Raw genomic sequence first — 21,476 nt, 5'->3', positions numbered from 1 at the left:
GCTAGTAATGATGTTGAATCTTCTAGATCACAGGAGAGTCTATAGGTTCTAAAGATGCATCAGCAGAAAAAGCAGCTAACATCTCTAATACCATGATAGAATTTGAGATGAGTCTGACTCCTTACCCAATAAGGCGTTGTTGAATGGGAGGATTACCAATACTATGATAGAATTTGAGGTGGGTCTAACTCTTCACCCAATAAGGCCTTGTTGAATTAGAGGATTACCCCTTCTTATAGATCAGTAGGATTGAGCGTGCCTAGTCGGTGTAAGACTCCAACATTAGAGTCCTACAAAGTGATCACTTACCATATTTGTAACTTACCTAACTCATTGGGCTTGTTTGGTGTTTAATAGACTCCGGAGATCAGTTGAAGTACACACAAGCCAGCCCAAACACAGGTTTAAAAAAAAAAAAAAAAAAAAAAGGACTTTAGGATACTACTTATTAATATGGGATAAGATTTTCTCATTTATAAACGGTTATACTATAAGTCAATGAAGTGGTTCTTCCTAGGTATAATAATGAATCCAAAATTGATGTAAAACTTGTGGCTTTGTTAAAAGGTGTCTTTGTTTAAGTAGGTTTTCGATTATACTCCAAAAATTATTTAAAATCGGAAAATTGGTGTGAGCTCTATTTGATGGAAGCCTGTCTTCAAATAGATAATGTCATCACACACACAAGTTTTTTTTTTTTCTTTTTTATTTAATAAATAAAGGAATCTTGTACATAATTCGTTTACTTAGTTGCAATACTCCTTGTTCCTTTATTACCTTGGTCAAATTAAAACTAGCACCATCTTATTCTTCCTAAAATGTCGAAGAGTTTATATATACATATGTATATATACTAATTAATAGTTTACTATTATTGCAATTTTTAGCACAAAAAGAATCACGGCAAGAAATATGTTTCTAGAGTACTTAAGCGTTTTGAAATCTATTATTAAGAAAAAGGTTTATTTATTTAAACTTTTAAAATTAATATTAGAACATATTCAATTAATCGGTGTTGTGCGGGAAATCCAGAGCGGATAAACTTCAGTTGGCATGCAAATATCTCGCGATATGGATATCATATTCAAGGCCGAAGATGACGTGACTTCCCATTTAATCGAATCTAAGTTTATTTCCAACTCAACTATGTAACTGATACTATGTAAACCACATTTCGGGGGATTCGAGAGAAAGAAAAAAAGAAAATCAACCAGATAAGTCTTTGTAAATTAGATTGCTGATATCATACACTCAATAACATAACAGTGGACGTAAGTTTTGCATTATAAACAATCGAACCATTTTAAAAAGTCTATTTTGTTCTTTAATCTTCTATGTTTATATTGCACGATCGTCATTGTATTACCCCATCACTGATCCATTAGGATTACACACACACCTTACATGATTCTAACATTGTCAATCACGTACTTTCGGTTGATGTAAATCCTTCCATCGACATGAGATCTTACATCCAATCATGTTATATCAAGATTCACGTATTTCACATGTGAAGTAGCAAGGTCAACACCAAGGAAAACCAAATTTCTCACGCGTCTTCCCATTACTCTTTATCAAGTACGATCATAAACTTTAAAATGAAAAAGATTTTTGCATTCACATTTACCATGTGCACAGTGAAGCTACAAACCATGAACATTAAATTGATTGATGATCGATGATGCACAAAAAGAGAGAAACAATAGAGAATAAAAGGTCAAGTAAAGGGTGAAAAAGTAAATGACAAATTCATAAAGTCTCCAAAAATATTAGAAATTAAAGACAAATGGTTCAGGTTTGGGGCCAAGAGGTGGGTGGGATTTGGACAAGACAAATGCTTTCAAGGATCATGTGATTGATGCTGAGTCATCTAAAAAGTGGGAGATTCTGATGGTACAAAGAATGATGGAGCTAGAGCTGATGTAGATAATATGGTTTTAAAGTATCCTATGATTATTGATGTTGAATCACCAACAAACACAGTAGAATCTAAAGATAAGAAGTGTGATGGAGCTAGAGTAGCTGTTAATAAAGTGAACTTACAAGATTGTGCTAGTAATGATGTTGAATCTTCTAGATCACTGGAGAGTCTATAGGTTCTGAAGATGCATCAGCAGAAAAAGCAGCTAACATCTCTAATATCACGATAGAATTTGAGACGAGTCTGACTCCTTACCCAATAAGGCGTTATTGAATGAAAGGATTACCAATACCATGATAGAATTTGAGGTGTGCCTAACTCCTCACCTAATAAGGCCTTGTTGAATGGGAGGATTACCCCCTCTTATAAATCAGTAGGATTGAGCATGCCTAGTCGATGTGGGACTCCATCATTAGAGTCCTACAAAGTGAGCACTTACCATATTTGTAACTTACCTAACTCATTCGGGTTGTATGGTGTTTAATGAACTTCGGAGATCAATTGAGGTACACACACACCAGCCAAAAAATAAAAAAAAAAAAAAAAAAAAAAAAAAAACATAAGGATACTACTTATTAATATGGGATAAGATTTGCTCATTTATAAACGGTTATACTATAAGTCAATGAAGTGGCTCTCCCAAGTATAATAATGAATCCAAAATTGATGTAAAACTTGTGGCTTTGTTAAACCATATCTTGTTACAGTAGGTTTTCGATTATACTCCAACAATTATTTAAAATTGGAAAATTTGTGTGAGCTCTATTTGATGGAGCCCGTCTTCAAATAGGTAATGTCATCGCACACACAAGTTTTTTTTTTAAAAATAAAGGAATCTTATACATTATTCGTTTTACTAGTAGCAATCAACTCCTTGTTCCTTTATTACCTTGGTCAAATTAAAACTAGCACCATCTTATTCTTCCTAAAATGTCGAAGAGTTTATATATACATATGTATATATACTAATTAATAGTCTACTATTGTTGCAATTTTTAGCACAAAAAGAATCACGGCAAGAAATATGTTTTTAGAGTACTTAAGCGTTTTGAAATCTATTATTATGAAAAATGTTTATTTATTTAAACTTTTAAAATTAATATTAGAACATATTCAATTAATCGGTGTTGTGCGGGAAATTCAGAGTGGATAAACTTCAGCTGGCATGCAAATATCTCGCGATATGGATATCATATTCAAAGCCGAAGATGACGCGACTTCCCATTTAATCGAATTTGGGTTTATTTCCAACTCAACTATGTAACTGACACTATATAAACCACATTTCGAGGGATTCGAGAGAAAGAAAAAGAGAAAATCAACCAGATAACTCTTTGTAAATTAGATTGCTGATATTATACACTCAATAACATAACAGTGGACGTAAGTTTTGCATTATAAACAATCGAACCATTTTAAAATTATAAACAATCGAACCATTTTAAAAAGTCTGTTTTGCTCTTTAATCTTCTATGTTTATTATTGCACGATCATCATTGTATTACCCCATCATTGATCCATTAGGATTGCACACACACCTTACGTGGTTCTAAAACTGTCAACCACACACACCTTACATGGTTCTAACACTGTCAACTACGTACCTTCGGTTGATGTAAATCCTTACATTGATATGAGATCTTACATTCAATCATGGTATATCAAGATTCACGTATTTCACATGTAAAGTAGCAAGGTCAACACCAAGGAAAACCAAATTTCTTATGTGTCTTCCCATCACTCTACATCAAGTACGATCATAAACCTTAAAATGAACAAGATTCTTGCATTCACATTTACCATGTACACCCAAGCTACAAACCATGAACATTAAATTGATTGATGATACAAAAAGAGACAAACAATAGAGAATAAAATGTCTAAGTAAATGGTGAAAAAGTGAATGACGAATTCATAAAGTCTCTAAAAACATTAAAAAAGTAGAGACAAAATGGTTCAGATTTGGGTCCAGGTGGGTGGGATTTGGACAAGACAAATCCCATTTTCTTAAACCATTAAATTGAGCATCTGGTTTTTGGGCCAGTTGCTCTGTTTGATCCATCACTACTTATTCAATCAATCAACCATCCTCGTGGTGTGCTTGATTTCATGTCTTCACTATCAACCTTTATCTCGACATCAATGTGAACTCATGACTTCTTGGCTGCCGTACGCCCGCCGTTTAACTCTTTTCTTTTTCATTGAATAGTAGCAAATTAATAATAATAATAATAATAATGGCAAATTAATAAATATGTAATCAGAATTAACAATGGCCCATAATTAGGGAGAATTTCTAATTAGAATGGTTAAAAGATCTAAACTGATTAATTTATAATAAAATATACACTGAAGTAATAAATATAAACAAATTTAATCTAAAAATTTGATTTTAAAAAATTATACATACCAAATCATCAATTCTATAATTGTCATCGACGATTTTTCATATTTTGAAAAATATTATATAATTACTTTAATATATCTCATGATCATTCGTCAATCAAAATTGTTAATTACTATAAACTATATTCTTGATTTTAATAAATTTAGTAGGGTCATTTGACCCTACTGAGTTTACTTTGATTACGTCCTTTCGCTAACCATCTTTTCACTAATGTATAGTCTCTTTCATCCTTCGATACTAATAAAGATAGTACAAAAATGTTCAAATGTCCCAACAAGAATGCCCTTGAAAGTCCAAAATGTAATTACGCGGGCGGTTATTATGGGGTTAATTAAGAAGTTAAATAAGTTTATTGGTAGCCTGGTAGGTCAAGCAAAGATTAAACTTAAAAGAGTAAGACTGAGTGAGGCTGCATGGACTAACTAGAATGTTTGTATTAGTTGTTGAAGGGACCGCATTGGATTAATGACAAGTAATAACAATGGTCCAAGATTCAGTCAGTCGTGTTTAAGATTTCTGGGGTGCTGTTCTTCTTCTAGTATAGCCGTCGAAGAAGACAATAATATCGCTAATTTCTTCATTTATTTATAAATCGAGACCACGTGTTAGACTTATTTTCATTTTCTGTTGAAAGTCTTTTGTTTTTGCTCTTTAATTACTTAGTAAGTCCATTATTTTCTTACTTAACCCTTTGGTTTTATTATTCACGAGTATTTAGTTGTAGTAAACCCACAAGAATTTAAGTAACATCTACTCAAAAGTCTCCTCCTCAATCCATTGTTTGAAGCATAATGGACAAATCAAATCAAAATCATCTTGTTGGTTGTGGATTCCAACCCATTTATTAATTAATTAAATTCAACTCGATCAACATACAATTATATTAATTACATGTAACTCATTTAACATCATCTTACTTTGTGATTTTTAAATGAATAATTTTTCTTAATTAATTAAACCAAAGGAAAAAGAAAATACGAAGAAAGAGGAGAGGAACTGAGAAAAAGAAAAAACATGAGAAAAAAATATGGGCATTTTTTAATCTCAAGATCAATGAAATATGAAAATATTTTAGTGGGATCAATAAAATATAGATAATTTTAGTAGAATTAATATAAAAATTTAATGGGATCAAAATTGTTAATTACTATAAGAATATATACCTATTTTTAATAATTTTAGAATTTCAGTGGGGTTAAGTGACCCCATTGAGTATAATCTGGCTGCGCGCATGTTTATAACACATGAAAAATCCTTGTAGAAAATAAGTGAGAAAATGTAATTCAAAAAATTCGGCGTATGTATCCACATTGTCATAACATCTACTAGATTTAAAAAACTGGAATTAATAGGAATAAAGAAAAGTATTTGTTGAATTTTTCATCTTTCTTTGTCAGTTGTACTTTGTTCTGATCTATTATGATGGAGGACTCCTTTAACCCATCTCTATAATAGTACTTCACACTGTCACGACATCTACTTATTCAAATATATAAGCCTCGTTTAAGTCAACACAACCTGAAAAATACTCAAGTAACTGGAGTTTTACAACGTAATTATTCCTTTGCTAAAGCTAAATTCTTGAGATTATACATTGATTAACTTAGGCGTGAAATCGAGTCGAGTATTTAGTTAATCAAAACTGACTTGACCGCTATAGTATCGAGTTTGAATTCGAGAAATCGAGTTCAAACTTGAAATCAGTACTTGCAATTGAAACTGAAGTTCGAATTCGAGTTTGTATAATCGATTTTTATTCGAATTTGAGAATACTAACTTCAATCGAATTCGAGTTTTACTTTGGTTAAACTCAACTAGAATGTTCAAGCCGAGCTTGAGCCGCTCGACTCGATTTTCACTCCTAGTTTGCGCTCGGGCCAACAAGAAATTGTGCGGTGGTAAATAAGAATACGTTTTGGACTCAGCAGTCTGGCATGCACCCTCAAACACGTTGCCCATGTAAACAAACAAAAGCTTACTTCATGTGTGGTGATGTCAGATTGCTTACGTATCTTCCCACTAGAATTCTGTACGTGATTCATAGGTCTTTTCTTTTTTAAATACCACCAGCAGGTATGGATTTGATTCCAGTGACTTTCCTGCTAATTTCCAACACCAATTAATTTCTCTTCTTCTCTCTCACCCAATTTACAAATCAAAACAGCAGCCATCATCACCAACTTCTGGTCTTCTTGTTCTTAAATTGCGTGGGCGGCGTAAACTGATCAACGGTCTTCTACTGCCAACTACTCTACGTAATTTAGTCTTTAATTAATATTTTGTTTTTCTTCCTTATATATTTAAATAAGTACCAGCTTCCCCATTTTCTATTTTGATATTTTCTTTCGTTTTAACAGTAATATTCTTGTCAGCTTTAGCTTCCGAACATGGATGAAGCAAAGGTAAAAAGGGCTCCTCTTCTTTGTTTCTACTAAGCGACATATAGTATACAAAATGAGTCTTGGTTTTTACCTTTTGTATTTCTCGTGTTTCGGTTTCTTTCAGATGGATGTGCTTCAAGCGAAGTTGGAGGGTGTTCGGAAAGAGAATGATCGTCTGAGATTTATGGTGGAAGCCATGACTAATAAATGCAAAACCCTTCAAACTCATATCCATCAAACTAGCTATAGGGCAAGTTATGAAAAGGGAAATAATATAAGAACAGAAGACAAGAAATCATCAACAATCTTTGTCAAATCCGACTCTAAGGACAATAGCCTGGTAATTTAATAAGTCTGTTAATTATATTATCATTTTAAATGGTTAAAAGTTTAAAGTTCTTATATTATATAACAAGTTTTTGTCATTCCTTTTACGATTTTAGGTAGTTAAAGATGGATATCAATGGAGGAAATATGGCCAGAAGGTTACTAAAGATAATCCTTCCCCTCGAGCTTATTTCAGGTGTTCCATGGCTTCTTCTGGATGTTCTGTGAAAAAGAAGGTACAGATCTCTTTAACTCAAAAGCTTAAACTTTTATACTTCTAGCTAGTTTAAATGAATATATATATTTCATTTATATATATATAGGTTCAGCGATGCAGGGAGGACGAGTCATTTCTTGTAGCAACTTACGAAGGAGAACACAACCATGAAGCTCAATCTTCATTCGGTAAATCTTTCTCTTTATCCGCCGAAAGCTCAGCCGCCGAGAGCTCAATGAGCATTTTTCATTCTCCACTACCAACTCCAACACCAAAATCAAATCCTTACGGATCAGCTGTCACTCTTGATCTTACTCTTTCTGGTTCAGATACTCAACAAAATAAAAGACCATCATCTCACAACTTTACAAAGCAAGATATTGTTAGCAACAAGAAGACGAAGATTGAAGAATCCGTGGCATCCATAACTAAAGATCCAAACTTCACCATAGCTTTAGCTGCAGCAGTAGCAACTTCCTGCCTAAACCAACAATATTAATATTTAATGTTCATGCAATGAATGTACTTCAGCTTCATAAATATATAGTCAGATTCCCATATGTTAAAAAGGTGTAAATTCTCAGTTAATGGAAGATAGACTAGCTTTGCTATTGCTTTTTCTCATTTCTGCATGAAAATTCATTAGTTTTTGTATTCTATCGGCTGATGAAGCGCGAGTTCATCTTTTTCTGATTACTTAAATCCATTAAAAGACTTGCAGAAAACCCCTACATATACGTGGAGAAGTTGTTTACAGTTTACTGTACTAAATTACTTAAGAATACAGTCATCGTATGTTCATATAACATGTTAATATTGATATTTTCATAATCTTACAGGAAGAATTTGCCTTAATTTTAATTTTTAAATCAACTGGTAAAATTGAAATATTTGCATTTGTATTTGGGTGGTTAACCAGTTGAAAAGATGATAGATGCACAGGAAGTTTTAATTATTTATGGGATCCACTAAACCCTAAATCCAAAAAAAATTCCTGTAATTGCTGAGGATCGAGAATTAAAACTGCTGGAAAATCTCAAAGATACTTCACATTGAAAGCTTGCTGCATCCCCAACCCCGAAGGCTCTTCGACATTACTTTTGCAGAACCATGATTGATCCTCAATAAAATTTAAATATTGATGGTGTTTTCTTCTTACTTAGACATAATTAAAAATGAATTACACATCTGTTGGATCAAAATTCAAGGATGGAATGATAAACTTTACCTGTAATGTCAAGGGTTCGAATCTCACTGGAAGCAACCTGTGATTAGGGGCGTTTATCTGAGCCCCGACTGGGAATTAGTCTCATACCTTCGAGTGTGGAGACATCCGATCGGAAATTCATTGCACACCTTCGGGTATGGGGACATCTTGAGACTTTCATCGAAAAAAATAGGGTGAAATTACAACCGAGATTAAGCTGAACATATGTAGAAATATAAGCATGCATGCCATGGATATGAATATTTGAACCAATTAACACATGGATGACTTTTCTCCATTTGGAAAAGAAGAAATTCCACTCATTCTAACAAGATTACATATTAACATTTACATCCCTATAACTCAAAAAATATACAAAGAATAATATATCATTGAAGAAAAATAAATCTAATATATAGAATGAGTAAAGAAACTAATACTGATATTTTTACAAAATTCTTTGAGCAGCCTCACTTGCAGCTCATCCAACAGGATTTTGTCAACCCCACCATTTCTGCTCAAAGACAATGAATCATATCAAAAAATGGCCAAAGAAAAATAAAATGATTCGCCATGAAAGATTAGAAGTCCCAAAGGAAAATATTAGGGTTGATAGGCTTACTAATTAAAATGGGTATTTGTCATCCATCGCCAGACACAACCTTCATTTTCCTATTTATTTATGCTGTCTGATAAATAACTCTTATTCTTCTCCCGGATCGTTGCTCATTTGTCTTGTTATTCGTTGTGTCCTATCGTTGTACAGGTCTTCATTATCTATGGAGTGACAGCTTGTGTCGATCAACAAAAATCGGTGCATATACCAATTGAAGATCATTTGATGATGTTTGTCTTCAAGGGATTGTTTACTGAGTGTAAAGAATCCTTTTTGGCAGAACTCATCTTCAACCTTTCATTTTCTGCTTCCTTCTGGGCTTTCTTCTTTTCAAATTCAAGTTGCTTGCAGTTTTCCTCATGCGCTCGGACAAACATCCGCACAAAGTTGAGCAGAGTAGACACAACTGTGTATTTCATAAGAAGTAAAAATGACGTATACCACAGAAAAAAGCACCAGCATAAGTCTGAATAGGAAACCTAAAAGACTACATGATAGTAGTGCTCAAGAACAACCAAAGTTGATATTCCTGTATCTAATATGTTCTCAAACACATTTCCAGAAGCAACTTTCTTTGTTAATTCTGGTGCAGCATAACAGAAATGCAGATAAATAAAAAATATCACAACCAAACAGTACCTTGCTCAAAAGGGCAACGTGCAGGATCTTCCCCAAAATATTGAGCCAATGCATCTGCGTTTCTACCCTGAAAATATCAAAGTTCTTAAGAGCAATACTTGCACCTTATGTTACAACCATACAAGAAGCGTCAAATAGCAACAAATAATTAAATGAATATACATACCACACCAGAATAAAGAGATGCCAAAGACCTCACTTCACCTTCAGCAAAACTAAGGAACTCCTTTAGAATCTAAATATTTCAAGCAAAGGAGAAAAAAGTTGTTAGCAACTAAAGGAATTAGAATATAAATAGCCAGCAAGTATAAACACAGTCCACTAGTGGTCCTAATAAAAGAAAATAATCATTTAGGTAACTTTGGTGTTATTATAACTGTTCACACAGGAAAGAGGTCATATCCTCCTTGAATAGGGCTATATTAAGGAAAATATTCTGTTCTACTCGGAGCATTAGGTGTCAAGGATTGCAAAGCTTTTAAATTATGATATAGTCGCAGTAAATATTCTGTCCGTCATGAACATTTGAAGACAATTGGCTACTAGTTGCAGTAAATGGCTCGATGCAAATTTCCCATGATAAAAGTTGTTGACACCAACAAATTCTTTATGATATTAAGCTCATGCAAAGGCCAAATCAAACATATTGAAAGAACCAATGTAAAGGCCACACTGGTTACAAGCAACAAATATCTCCATTCCCAAAGTTGTGGCTCATTTCCATAATGTAGTATTGATAGTGAAACGTGTCTTGAGATGTCCAAAGCTTATTGCAAGCTTTAAGAAGCAATGCGTTCAATAATAGCAGATATCTATGCAATAGACATACTTGGAGGAACCATCTACATAATAAATGCATAAGTAGCTGTTGCCCAGGAATTACCTTGCAAAAGTTCTCCGACACTAGACCATCATTTTCTGAGGCAGTCAATTCCTGTTCAACCTTCTCCAGTCCTTTACTGATAGCTTGCATTTCCTCTGCCAAATATTTTAGTTGTATCTGCATAATGATTAATCATTTAGCACAGCATGCTACACACAGAAAATTAATTGTCATAAGAACAGGAAGCAAAAAAACAAAAAAAAAAAAAAGTGGGGGAAAGAAAAGTGTACCTTAGTTGCAGCCTCCAAACTCACAAGACCTTTTGGAAAATCTAAAAGTTCTGGCAATTTTTCAGCAAGTACCTACAGCTTGGAAAGCCAAAAAATGATCACAAAACGGTACAAACAATACTGGTTTTAAGAGTAGCATCAAGACCAATCTATGGCCAAACATGATGCAGGCCAAACATGATGCAGAAAGAACAAACAGAATAATTTTTATACCACAAATTAAATATTTAATCACATCTCCACTGTACAATGCATAAACTGAAGAGACGACTTATGCAAAAAATTTAGGATTTCCATTCATCAAATTCACTAATGAAGAGAAGATTGCTGAGAAGGGTGACCGAGGAAGTTGGTAAAGGTGTCATTTATCAAACAAAAATTTCCAAGACCTATGTTCTGTGCTTTGTACTTCCACTAAAATATTATTGCTCTTATGTACAAGGCAGTACGATACATGGATACATATTGAGTTGACCTGGTTTAACTACAGGAAGCTTCACCCCATCTTTCTTTACTTGTGACTAAATCAATATTGAGGACAAAAGTTACTTTCCATAGGAACTACACATTATGATTCTGTTATCTTTTGGATATTTTCTATCTAAAGTTCACAAATGAAACCAGGTGGGACCAAACTAGTAAAATGCAAATGCTCATCCCTTTACATTTTTTTTGATAGGATTTTCTTTTATAGGACCTATTACATTTGTCTACACCATAAATCAATTTATTTCCAATTTATAAAATCTCACAATATAAAAGCAGGCCATACTCATGGATATTAATTCCAATCAAAAGATACCTGATTGTGCACTTACATAAGCAAGACATGATGACATAATATCAGAGATACCCACATACATACAACCACATATAATATTCATCAATAAATACACATATGTACATGTATCTGAAGCAAAAATCTAAGTCAAAGGAGGAAAAGGTAATGCCATCTACTCTTATTAAGAGTATAGACCGATGGGCTGGAACAAAGTGTGCAAGCAATGCATGTGTTACTAGGCATTCTACCTTACACAGATAATGCATGAGAGTCATCTTGTTGTTCCGGGCTCGAGTATCAGTGAGTTTGAGGAGACTATCCAATCGGAATCCCACAGCAGAACCTTCAGCAATGATATCAAAATCTCAATAAAGGAACAAATAACAATAGCATATATAGGTTCTTCTAAGAAAGAATACACGGGACAGACAAAAGAAATTGCTTGAGATTATGAATGACTGGAATATCCATTGGCAAAAAGCAATCAAGGGTGAGCACATGTTTGCACCTTAGCTACCTACAAAATTTAGGTAAGACCATGCTACACCCGGTAATAATAGTATAACAATTAAAAAATAAAAGGAAAAGCAAAGAGAGAATAAAAATCTATAGACCCAATCATTGAAGGTGGCACAGATACCATCAATGTTGTACATTAGCTCTCATCTTCACCTTCAAAATCGCCTAATTCCTGTCAGAGTGGTTGCTCCTTTTTTTTACTTATCCTAATAAGTCACTTGCTAATCCATGTATCTCAACCCATTTTAAGTATTCACCATCCATTTCTTGTCACCTTTTCAAGTTTACACTAACAGACCATAATCCATTCCTAACTTAAGAGCGTAAGCTCATTAGTTATCTTGTGATGAAATAAATTTAGAATGCAAAGATACATATAATATCAATTCTTCAGATGGTACAGAAAGACAAGTACTAACAAATGAGATGTAACTCACCCCTTGCAGTTCCATGATTCAAAGCATTACCCAGGGAAAGAATAGTTTGCATGATCCTTTTCAACTTGACTGAATTTCTGACCTGATGAGCACAATAGTAGCAATAGTGTGAAAGATGAGAATGTTAAACGATATATTATCATTTAAAGGAGCTAGAAAATTAGAAAAGAAAAGCAACTTGCCTCTTCAGATGCAGAATTTATAATATTCAAATTATTTCTGAGGTCAGAAACCTGGAAAAAGAAAAGAAAATGCTTCATGAAAACTGGTAAAAACAAAACTGAGAAGCATCATGTGAGCCAGAAGATTAAATAGATTGTCCTCTCACCTGGGTACGGAATTGTATTTTAAATGAGAAAACTCTTAGCTTTGATTCCACCCGTGGCACTTTCATCAGTTCTAAGAAGAACTATCACAAAATGCACAAGGCTGTTAATTAGAACAAAATAGAAGAGAAAGTTGAATGTTATTTTCCCAAACCATACACGGCAACTCTACCACTTAAGCTCACATGTTATCATCGTAGATCTTTTTCCATTGTTTGATTAATTGAAAGAAAGAATAATGAAAGGGCAAGGTCAGCCACTTTATTTGTAGTATCAGTTCATATGAGAGGAAATAGCCTAACTGAACAGTAACATAAATTTGAAAGAGAAAAACAACATAAGCAAAAGAATATTATACTCACTTGTTCACATTTTCCCAAGTTTTCCTTATTGCCATTATAATTCTGAACATAAATGTACAACTGTAAGTCTGAAGAAGCACCATGCCATTAAAGAAAGATTTCTACTGATAGGAAAAGGAAAAGCACACGTTATTATGACAGAAAAGCATTCAAATTTTCAATACCTTGAGTAATTCCATCTCTTCTTTAGTCGGACAAAACTTAATAAGGTTATCAACCTGATCAACATCCAATGCTGAATCATCCAATAAAAGGACTGAACTCTGTGAGACATTAGCAGGAAAGAAACAAATGTAAGATAACTACCCATGAGCTCTAATCTGTTAATGGATGAATTGGAGGAACTATAATTTCCTAATCAGTGAACGATCTGCAAGGACCAGGGAAATTTAAAAGGAAATGCTCCCCTATGTTCTCGTGAGAAATCAACTGTGGAAGTCTTGGTATATGTACCCTCGAAGAAACAGAAAATCGTTTCAATTTTTTATTTAAGAAAGAGAAGGAATTAATCAGTAAGATTCACACCTAAGATTTACCCCAATCCCACTGTGCCACCCAAGTAAAAGCCAGGAGCAAGTTAATTCAAAATGTACTATATAATATGTAACAAAAAATCTTGGGTAAGAAAGCAAGACAGAGCACGAAAAGGAGTAATAAGTAACTCCACAATGATCAAATATGCAATATATTATCATTTTGAATTGAATTTCTTAAAGAACCTAGGTTTAGAAAAATTTATCAAGAAGTTTACTTTCAAAAAAAAAAAACAATAATTCAGCTTACCATCAAATCAGGCAACGGAATTTTAACCTTTGAAAGCATAATTTCACAGTTATAAGCCCGCCGAAGCTCAATCTGCAAAACCAGTAAATATGTGGTGATATGGCAACAAAATATTAGATAACCACAGATGATTATTGATATTTAATTAAGAAGAGATAAAAAAACAAACAAGGCCATCTCTAAATGAAACTTAATTTAATGCCAGCACATATGTGCAAAAACAATCAACAATTTACTAATTCACGGAAAAAACTAATAAAATAGAATTCATTAAAGAGAAAGCAATTTGGAACCAGCACAACTTCAAATTACTTCAATTTAACATGAAAAACGTAGTATGGCAAGCAAACAAGAGACTGGGAAGTGCATGACTGTGTAACAGTGTGTTATTTGGAAAGATTTGAGTCTAAGACGTGTAGCCAGACCAACCCCCACCCAAAAGGACAGGAAGAAAAAGAGGAAAAACAAATGGTACACAGAAGATAAGTAAGTACTGAAGCAGCTCAAATTACATTGTTGACCATTATCTTGATGATTGTAATAATTTTAGATTGAACATTGTTGCATGGTATAATGGTTCCCTGATTAAAGTAAAAACTAAAGCCTTAACCGGAAACAATCACCCATCAGAACCAGGAGATGAAAGTAACCCAGATGGAATGATTTTCCAGCCTGACAAATCCAATCTCAATACATTGCATTACAGAAAAATACCAAGCAGAACTAGGTAAAAGCCCAGACCAATTAGGAAGTTGAGACCAATATGCCAGCTTGGATGAAGCACATGACAAGATTGACAATCTTGAGTCAATGTCATTAACAGGAACAAAAGGCAAATTTTGGTGGGCCAAGTAACCTAACATTACATTCTTCGACAAAAATTGAACACTAATTACCAGCTGAACTTTCTCAGATTTGGCTCCTGAGGGGCGGCGATTTGACTTCCCACCGATGCCCCCACTATCTGAATTCGGAGCAGCAGCTGAGAAAAGACTCTCTAGTTCTGACATATCAAATTCTGGAGCCCTGGCCCAGACAAAAAAATCAGAGCAATTAAATGCCAACAAAAGCATAGAGATCAAAGAATTATTAAGCAAATGGAACCGAAGAAAGAACAGACACTAACAACATGATGCATACTTGGAAGCTTCATCCAGTTTTTGTGCTTCAGCCCATAAGCTTCCTTGCATTGCTCTGGTTAACTTTAACCAATGATATGGTTTCAGGTTGGTCTTTCTAGGTTGAGATTGACCTCTGGGATTTGCACGTGATATTGCTCGTCCCTTTCCACTGAATAGAGCAGCAGAGGGAGGTCCAGGAATAGGGGGGATACTACCATTACTCACTCCAGAATGAGATTGCGGAGAGGCACTGCCAGCTTTTGATAAAGGAGCTGGTGCAGGTGGCACAGGAGGAACATCCACAGATTTATTTGGAGGAGGGGGTAGCGGCGGCGCAAAGGGTGTACTAATAGAACCCACAGACTTTATAGGAGGTGGAGGCGGCGGCAGCACTGAAGGTGCAATAATAGAACCCCCAGACTTTAAGGGAGGGGGAGGTGGTGGAGGAGGTCTGGATGTAATTGCCGAACTCTTTGTAGACTGTGGAGAAGAAACAGAGCAAGAAGCTGATGAAATAACTGGACGGGGTGGTGGAGGAGGAGTGGGGGCTGAAAATGAGTTATCAACAGCGGCAGATGGAGATGTTCCCCCCAAAAAAGGTGGTGGAGGAGGAGGAGGTGGTGTTAAAAATGAGTTCTTAACAGTTGAAGATGGAGATGTTCCAGAAAAAGAAGGGGGTGGGGGCGGTGGGGGAGGAGGAGGGGGTGTTGAAATTGTGTTCTTGACAGAGGAAGACAAAGATGTTCTTGAAGAGGGAGGTGAGAATGGAGGACAAGGTGGGGGAGTCGACAATGAATTCTTGGCTATCAGAGGTTGAGATGCCCCTGAAAAAGAAGGAGGTGGAGGAGGAGGCAGGAGAGTTGAATGCGAGCTCTTGGTAACAGGAGTAGATGCCTTTGAAGTGGAAAGCACTGGAGATGGGATAGATGGAACTGATAATGACTGCTCTTTGCCTTGAGATGTGGTTCCAGGAAGTTGTAATGGTAAAGATTGTGTTGCTTCAGCAGATGGTTGAGAAGGAGGAGGAGGGATCACAGAAGTTTTTTTAATAACTCTATGAGCCTCCAATGAAGACTGCAATGAAGGAGGCAGCATTGGTGGTGACGGTGGTGAAGCAGGTACATGACTCAGCTGCAAAGGTTTCAGTTTATTTGTGATGGAAGGAGATGAAGTAGCTGCAGTAGGTAGAGATCTAGTCACCTGATGAGCAACTTCTTCACTATTAGATACATCATGATCTTGCAATAGAGCTGTAATGCCAAGGTTCGAGGGTGCACTATGATATCTTGATATAGACACAGGTGACCCTTGCAAGGAGTTGCAAAATGAAGCTGAAGTGGACAGAGGAGTCTGAGATAATCGCTGAGAAATGATCTTAGATTGAGCAGGCCTTTGGAGGGTAATCTGAAGTTCTTGGGGTTCAATCTTCTTGGAGAGGGAATTTGCATCTAGAGAAGGTTTAAACAGTGGCGTAGATTGTTTCGCTTGCGCAATGGGTCTAGGACTCCTGATGTTACTGTCTGATGCATTCAATTTACGCTTCTCTACAAATTTTTCAAGATCTGATTCTAGTGAAACACTGCCCGTTCTTGGACTTTGGGAAAGACAAGTGTCCAACTTTTCTTGAAGGATACTTGATGGTGTGATATGCTGGAGCACACTTAGAGCAACATCTACCTTCGGATCCAGCCAATCAACATTGTTAAAAATTTCTTGAACTTTAGCAAATGCTTCTATAGGAAGACCATCCTTCTCCTCTATACCCGGCAAATCAAATGAAACTAGAGAAGATGCAGCATCCATCTCTGAAAAAAGAACCTTCATCCAGATACAATATATTAATTCCATAAAATTCAAATAGAGTAAACAAATTCAAAAGCAGAGGAAAGCTAATAGATACCTCTGCTCTGAACTCCTTAGGAAATTGATCCTTAGCATTCCACAAGATATCAATTTCCTCACGGTTAAGCATCAAAATATTTGATCTTATAAAGGCCGTATTGAACATGACCCGAAACATCATCTCTTCACGCTCTTGATCACTATCCAAACTAATACACTCAAGCACAACATCACCTTGAATATGGCAATGGATGTCAATTTTTACTAATTCACAATCTGCCTGCAACAATAATTGAGGGAGCTAAATATGTGTATGATCAAGTTTGAGAAGAACATAAAATGCACCTTTGAATTAAAGTACTGGAAGAAAAAAAAAAAAAAAAGATTCTATATACATAAGTTTTTTGTACCTCCCTAGTAGACCCTTAACAAGCAAAGAAACCTTTTGCCATAGGCAAGTGCAATTATAAACACAATTTGAAGAAGAAACACAAGATATATCTCTTCTTTGTTGTTTTCTGGTTAGAAAGAAGCCAAGAACCACAAGATCTTAATATTTTTCGCTACTGTCAACAAGACAATGACCCTTATCACAGTTCTATTTGGATTTTGGATTGAAGACGTGTCTAGGTCACTGCTACCAGATTAATTTTGACTTGAAATATCAAATATTGCAATACCGACATCTCAGCTAAGACATCTTGTAACAGTAATCATCTGTCAACTTTTTATCCTCTTTTATTTTTCTTGCGAGTTAGACAAAGAAATCATATGATGAAGCACCATAGGGAAATTATTTGTACAGCAGTTATGTTCATCTTTAGGGTAACCTGTCGACGAAGTATCTAGAAATGAGTCTTACCAGTTATTATAAGAAGTAATTTGTTTTAGAAATTTAAATATTCCATTACTTGTTTTAGTTAGATTTTAATTTTCCTAATCAAATTCTAGTTATTGTTTGCCTATGTGGAGTATTCGGGTTAATTTCAGTACACTCTATATACATGGCCTTGAGTTGGACTTGAAGACAAGAATGGCTGACTGAATACCAATTTGGAATCTCTCCTTTTGATCTGGAACAATCCACGATTAACTTCGTAAATAACAAGACAAACAAATTATATAAGTAAAGAGACTTAAAGTCACCTGCTTGTAATGCCGAACAAATTTGCTCTTTTTTGGTGTTGAGAACAAAACTTTGGGTGTACGATCAGCAACCATTAAAGGATCCTGCCCATATATCCTAAATATTGGGCGGAAACCCCCTTCTGCATCCAAACTGGGGATGACTCTAAGAATAATACAATCTAGTGTAAGTGCCCTATCCAGTGGAGGCCATTCGGAGGCCACATTCCTTCTTGAGACATACTGAAGGTACCTCAGCTGAGAGGGTAATGGATTCAATGGTGACATCAGCTGCAGAAGCTCACGAGGTGCTTGCTTGTAAATCATGTCTAAAGTTTTCATCTCCCCCATGAACTGCTTCCTGTATATCAAGAGGGCAGCAAGCATAAAGGCCAAGACTGGCCACCCACCTCTTTCGCAATGCATCAAGAGCACATTCTGTTGCCCAAGGGAGAGCCAACTTTCACTTGACCTCAAGAAGTGATGGATCATCTCCATTGAGAGTAACGGGCAACCTTCATACTGACGAGGATAATCCATTACAGTCATATCATACTCAGACAATATATGAGAAATCTGGCTTTGATTCTCCCCTTCTCGAAAATTAAACACCATGAATGAAGCGTCAGGAAAGTGTTCACGGAGTTGACCCACTATACCTCCTATGTACACCTTATATCCTTCATCTTCTAAAATGTCCGTGGTGAAGCAGCAATCAAATACTTGATGATTCAAAAGCGAAAAAAGAAGAGTTACTGATTGCATTCTAAGATTATAATGGAATGAGGTTTCAGTGCAACAGGCACTCTCGCCTTTAAGAAATATAATCCAACAACTCAACATTTTCATGGCATTTGACAAAGACTATGCATGATGCACTAGCATAGTTTAAAATAGACTCAACTGTGCTTTATCTATGAAAGAACATAAACTTAATGAAGAGAAGAATAATTATTAAACAAAAATGTCTCCATTTATATCACACAAAGGTAATTATAAATCACAGAAAAAATTGTATGATGATGTATCTTCGGTTAGCATAAAGAAAGAGCATTGTACGTATACAAGAAATCTTCTTTTTTCCTCATCAAAATAAAAACAAAATGAATGGAAAAGCATACCAAAGACCCGTTCAGAGATCTCCAAGAGCCCATCAGGTGGCTTCCTGTAAAAGAATTTCTTAAACAAAGCCATTGTTTTTCAAGGATCCAAAAAAATCACCCAAACGTTCGACAAAATGCCACAATGAAACGAGAGAAAAAACAACCCAAACCCAGATCAAATAAACAATGGGATTGAAGAGAGTGAGTGTAAATTGAGACAGCAGAGGCATGAATGAATTTTGCCGGGTCTTTACGAAACACTCATGTGGGCATTACCATTGTTGTCTTGACATTCACACTTATAGGATAAACTTAGCTTTCAATCAACAGAGATAGGGAGTTGCCCAAAAAAGAAGAAAGTAATAGAAATAAATGGAATATTCCATGTGGGTTTGATAGCGATAGATAGGGCAAGTTTGTTATGGAGAAGAAAAATGAGAATGAGAAAGGAGAATCCAAGGATCTGAGGTTTGTCTCAACGTCTCTGTCTGTGTCTCTGTCTCTGTGTGTTTGTTAAATGGATGATGATGATTATGATGTCTCTTGTAATTTTAATTTATCATTCTTCTTTGTTTTTTATCTATTTATTTATTTTTATTTTTTTAATTATTTTTTTTATTTTTGGCTTTCTCGGTTTACAAAAAATCAGAGAAATTATATGAGTACTGGATTGTTAGCACGTGTGTTCCACAAGGCCCTGGACAATTTGACTTATATTATCAAATAAATATTATAATTACAATTGGCTTTTTATTTTATTTTTTAATACTATAATAATATTGCCTGCATCCTTGAATTTCCAGTAAAAATGTTCAGATCTTTAAAAAAAAAAAAAAAAATCCATATAATTATTTAGCTTCTCTTAACAAGGCTAATGAAAAATTTTAAAATAGATTTATCATGATTTGATTATATTATATGTGAAATGGTATTATTAACACATTCATAAATAATTCAGATAATTATGATGAATCAGAGATAATGGAAATAAACGCACAGTCTCGAATTCGATTCTTCTTCTAACCATCCACGATTTAAGTGGGTCATCATAGCGGTGGATTATTGTCTTAGTATCCTCTAGAGTATTGCTATTGAAATCATATTCATGAATAATTATCATTAAAATAAATGAATTTATTAAGGAAATTTATATTTTCGTGTATGAGATTTTATAATTATGTAAAAGAATTAAATAAAATCTCATCACGTTAAAAAAATAAACAAATTTCGTTTTTATAATTATAAAAGAATAATAAAATTTCAAAATTTCCATAATCTAATTGAATTATAGTTACCTATGTCATAATAATTAAATTAGACTATAAACCATAAGGATTTTGATTTTAATTGGAGTAATGTGAGGAAACGTGGCGCAAAATGAGGCAACGAGAGGCCATAGTCGACGATAACCGGTCCATGGGATCACTTTATCGCATGTTTATTTGTTGAAAAATGAAAAGTACATGATTAACCATTAATCAAGGCTTTTGTCACTTGTACTTCTTCTAAATAATCTTAAAAATATAAATAGCCACTTTCTATTGCTTTTTCCCTATGGTCAAATTCTGATTATTATGGTAATCTTTAAAGACATTTTCCTATGATTAACGAATAATTAAATTATTAAACTAAGGTTTGTAAGAGTTTATTGAATATTTTACGAACCCAATAGATTAGATAAATCACAAATATGATGGGTGGTTATATTGTGAGACTCAAACACAAAACTTCTGGGTAATCAAGGGTGCGTTTGATTCATTATTTTGGATAGGATTTTAGGAATAATATTGGATAGTTGAATAGTGGAGTATTACGAGGTAAAATTTAAAAATTTATAAAAAAAATCCCTAGGTTTACTAATTTAATTAAACACCCCAACATATAAAATGAAAAAAAACACCCCCACCACCTGCAGTGCCAAATTCTGGCACCACCGCCGGAATCTGGCCAAAAAATTGCATTACGACACAGATCGATCGGATCTGTGTCGTAATGCGTCGATATGGCCTTTTCTAGGCAACCAGATGTGGCCGTCGACGGCCAAAAAAGGCCAAAGAAGACCATCTTTGGCCGTTGCTGACGGCCAGATCTGGTCGAAAAAGACCAGATCGGTGAACTATCTGCCAGTGGCCGTCCTGGTGTAGGCCTTTGTACAGATTCTGGCTACCACAGATGGTGGTTGCAGGAATCTGGCAAGTATGGGTTGATGGGGGTGTTTTTGTTAATTTTTAAACTTTTTTGGAGGGTAT

At 34.8% G+C, this 21,476-nt stretch overlaps 2 protein-coding genes across 4 annotated transcripts; one reads left to right on the top strand and one right to left on the bottom strand.

The window, feature by feature from the left end:
• Positions 1 to 6,591: 6,591 nt before the first annotated feature.
• LOC116138099 (probable WRKY transcription factor 40) lies at positions 6,592 to 7,752 on the top strand. Its single transcript, XM_031423830.1, has 4 exons — positions 6,592 to 6,730; positions 6,834 to 7,049; positions 7,153 to 7,272; positions 7,360 to 7,752. Exons 1-4 carry the CDS (start codon positions 6,716 to 6,718, stop codon positions 7,750 to 7,752), a joined length of 744 nt encoding a protein of 247 aa, XP_031279690.1. The 5' UTR covers positions 6,592 to 6,715.
• Positions 7,753 to 8,822: 1,070 nt separating this feature from the next.
• Positions 8,823 to 19,719, bottom strand: LOC116138046 (formin-like protein 18). Of its 3 annotated transcripts, XM_031423758.1 has the most exons (18): positions 19,246 to 19,719; positions 18,146 to 18,846; positions 17,058 to 17,279; positions 15,177 to 16,975; positions 14,933 to 15,062; positions 14,037 to 14,108; positions 13,418 to 13,516; positions 13,254 to 13,295; positions 12,894 to 12,974; positions 12,748 to 12,798; positions 12,566 to 12,647; positions 11,858 to 11,952; positions 10,829 to 10,900; positions 10,599 to 10,715; positions 9,882 to 9,950; positions 9,716 to 9,782; positions 9,083 to 9,482; positions 8,823 to 8,974 (listed from the first exon to the last, which is right to left on the bottom strand). In XM_031423758.1, exons 1-17 carry the CDS (start codon positions 19,316 to 19,318, stop codon positions 9,295 to 9,297), a joined length of 3,960 nt encoding a protein of 1,319 aa, XP_031279618.1. In that variant the 5' UTR covers positions 19,319 to 19,719; the 3' UTR covers positions 8,823 to 8,974; positions 9,083 to 9,294. The 3 variants fall into 3 exon arrangements, with proteins under 3 accessions (XP_031279618.1, XP_031279619.1, XP_031279620.1); XM_031423759.1 differs by lacking the exon at positions 19,246 to 19,719 and having other exon boundaries at positions 17,058 to 17,275; positions 18,146 to 18,205; XM_031423760.1 differs by lacking the exons at positions 8,823 to 8,974; positions 9,083 to 9,482; positions 9,716 to 9,782; ... (7 more) ...; positions 13,254 to 13,295; positions 13,418 to 13,516 and having other exon boundaries at positions 15,163 to 16,975.
• Between the last annotated feature and the right edge of the window lie 1,757 nt (positions 19,720 to 21,476).

Source organism: Pistacia vera, unplaced genomic scaffold, assembly GCF_008641045.1.
Source record: "Pistacia vera cultivar Batoury unplaced genomic scaffold, PisVer_v2 Contig338, whole genome shotgun sequence".
In the NCBI taxonomy this organism is placed as follows: Eukaryota; Viridiplantae; Streptophyta; class Magnoliopsida; order Sapindales; family Anacardiaceae; genus Pistacia; species Pistacia vera.
The sequence above is the reverse complement of the archived record's forward strand: the minus strand, read 5'-3'. Positions and strand labels throughout refer to the sequence as shown.

Excerpts from the sequence above, each read along its gene's own strand:
- LOC116138099 (XM_031423830.1), top strand. Across the intron at positions 7,050-7,152 it reads ACTCTAAGGACAATAGCCTG|GTAGTTAAAGATGGATATCA; the intron begins GTAATTTAATAA and ends TTACGATTTTAG. Across the intron at positions 7,273-7,359 it reads GATGTTCTGTGAAAAAGAAG|GTTCAGCGATGCAGGGAGGA; the intron begins GTACAGATCTCT and ends ATATATATATAG.
- LOC116138046 (XM_031423758.1), bottom strand. The coding sequence starts at position 19,318 with ATGGCTTTGTTTAAGAAATTCTTTTACAGGAAGCCACCTGATGGGCTC. Across the intron at positions 13,296-13,417 it reads AAGAGATGGAATTACTCAAG|AATTATAATGGCAATAAGGA; the intron begins GTATTGAAAATT and ends ATTTATGTTCAG. Across the intron at positions 9,951-10,598 it reads TGTCGGAGAACTTTTGCAAG|ATTCTAAAGGAGTTCCTTAG; the intron begins GTAATTCCTGGG and ends TGAAATATTTAG.